Source organism: Pygocentrus nattereri, chromosome 9, assembly GCF_015220715.1.
Source record: "Pygocentrus nattereri isolate fPygNat1 chromosome 9, fPygNat1.pri, whole genome shotgun sequence".
NCBI classification, from domain to species: domain Eukaryota; kingdom Metazoa; phylum Chordata; class Actinopteri; order Characiformes; family Serrasalmidae; genus Pygocentrus; species Pygocentrus nattereri.
In genome coordinates, this window is record NC_051219.1 from 9,935,439 (window position 1) to 9,937,674 (window position 2,236).

The window sequence follows — 2,236 nt, forward strand, 5'->3', positions numbered from 1 at the left end:
TGAACAGTGAGCTCTTTACAGGGCTCAGTAGCTTGGCTTGCCTAGGTAAATCTTCAGACTTTGTAAATGATTTGGTAAGATCTCATAATAAATTCCTTATTAGTTAATTAATACCCAAAACACCCAGGTTCATTTGTTGAATTGCTTAGTCAGCAAGCTGGCCAGACTCAATCTATTTGAATTGCCTGTATGAAGGAAATGAAGTTGCAAATGGATCGTTGAGTCAAACCTTGAAATTGAGTGATTGAAATGGAAAACAAAGTCTGAAAAAATGTGACTTGCTAAACTGAAGTGAATGTCCCCATTAAACATAATTAGATTCAATGGCAATGAACTGTTCCCCTGACACACAGGTCATGAAGCCACTTTCCAGTTCACTTTTTAAACATGAGGAAGAGACACTTCCAAAAACAGTGACAGAAGCAACGCTGATGCATAAAAATCTGACGAAACAAAACCGAAACAATGGACTAGACTTCAGAAAGTAATGTCACACGTGAGTAAACGGATGAATGGCAGATATGAGTGGGCGGAGCCAGGATTGGAAAACTGTGACAATTTAACAGTTTTATATGATAAACCACATTGATGGGAGGTACGGATTCCACACCTCCTGACACCACATCTATATCAAACCCAGATCTGCTCTCATCCCATTTTAAACCTCTCTGATTCAACAACAATGAAGCCGCAACTAACACTGGTGCTCATCTGTGTGCTTTTCCCAAAAGGTATTGATCTTGACTTTGGAATGTAAAGCTTTAGATTTCAGTTGAACCAGTTTAGCTTCTGTAGAATCTCATTTTAACCAAGTTGTGTCTGTATTGCCAAAAAAAAAGTTTTCTACATTTTAGATTTTCAATGCAACATTATGCATTAAGTTATTGAAGTTTAACGTTTAAGGAGGTCAGGAAATGTAGTTTGATTGTCTCTTGCTGAACTGTTTTCAATGCCTGACTTCTCTGTCCTGTAGCACTGACACTGGTGTGTTATCAGTGTTTTCCAGACCTGTCTGGAACATGCACAGACACCCAGAACTGCCCAGATCAGTGTGGCAGCCAGACAATTGTCATCAGCACTGGTAAGACTGACTTCAGTACACAAAGCTTAGACTCCGATTCGAAATTTCATGTGTTCTGTCTTCACTAGGTGGTGTAGATAAGGAGGTAAGTGGAAAGACTTGCTCAACTGCAGCACTTTGTGTCAGTGGCAGCCTAAACCTGGGATTTTTGTCATTGTCTTTGAACTCGCAATGCTGCAGCACTGACCTCTGCAACAGCCAGAAAGCACCAGGTGAGACCAAAGGCTGTGAATACTGAACAAATGCTGATCAAGTTCAACTGCTGAAAAGGTGATGTTAAACTTCTTCTTTTCGCCTGTTTTCCTGTTAAGCTTTGTCGCAAGGGTCTTCAAACGGGAATAAATGTTACACGTGTACTGGCGACGACTGCACAGGAACTGTGAGCTGTCTGGGAGATGAAGCTCAATGCATCAGCGCCACAGGTGAAGAATGCACACTCGTTTGTATATAAGAATGTTATTTTATTGGCCTAAAATAAAAGTGATCAAGAGGAAAAGTTCTTATAATGGCACTCACAGTAATGTATAAGTTCCAGTCCCAAACTACAGAGCCCTGCTGGTGACATCCCGTAAATAACAATGCGTGGTTATGTTTTATTCATGCATAGCAACAAGATCCTAATGCATGGCCACAACTTAGTAAGGGAAATTTATGTGAGAATATGTTGTTTTTTGGGAGATGCTGTTCAAAATGGGTTGTTTTTGCATACTTGCTGTGTGAACTGGGTACTGAACTGTGCTACATCGTCTTTTGTCTCAAAAAAGTGTCTAAATGTCTTCATTAAGTAACTTCTGTCTCTGCCTCTCTTCTACATCTACCTTCACAGCTACAGTTGCTGGTGCTCAGAGGATGGTGAAAGGATGTGTGAGCAGGAGTCTCTGCACCGCAGATATAACAAACCTGCAGACAGTTGGAATCAATGGAAGCGTGAGCTGCTGTGATGGGAACCTGTGTAACACTGCTGAGGGGGATAATGGTACTGAGGGCATTAATGGTGTTGAGGGGGTTAAGCTGAGCCTCCTCATCATGCTGGTTCCTCTGATCTCCTCCATCCTCTTCATCTGAACTCTCTGCTGCTGAGGCATTTTCACATTTTTCATTTCCATATTTTGACACTAGCAGAAGTGAATATATCATGTCATATATGATGATAAA

At 41.0% G+C, this 2,236-nt stretch overlaps 1 protein-coding gene across 1 annotated transcript; it reads left to right on the plus strand.

Moving 5' to 3' along the window:
• The first annotated feature begins 682 nt into the window (after window positions 1–682).
• On the plus strand, window positions 683–2,236 carry LOC108410453 (urokinase plasminogen activator surface receptor-like). The gene is made up of 5 exons (XM_017681536.1): window positions 683–731; window positions 974–1,081; window positions 1,150–1,293; window positions 1,393–1,503; window positions 1,908–2,236. Exons 1-5 carry the CDS (start codon window positions 683–685, stop codon window positions 2,144–2,146), a joined length of 651 nt encoding a protein of 216 aa, XP_017537025.1. The 3' UTR covers window positions 2,147–2,236.

Coding starts and splice junctions, on each gene's coding strand:
- LOC108410453 (XM_017681536.1), top strand. CDS start 683: ATGAAGCCGCAACTAACACTGGTGCTCATCTGTGTGCTTTTCCCAAAA. Junction 732..973: donor CTGTGTGCTTTTCCCAAAAG/GTATTGATCTTG, acceptor TCTGTCCTGTAG/CACTGACACTGGTGTGTTAT. Junction 1,504..1,907: donor TCAATGCATCAGCGCCACAG/GTGAAGAATGCA, acceptor CTACCTTCACAG/CTACAGTTGCTGGTGCTCAG.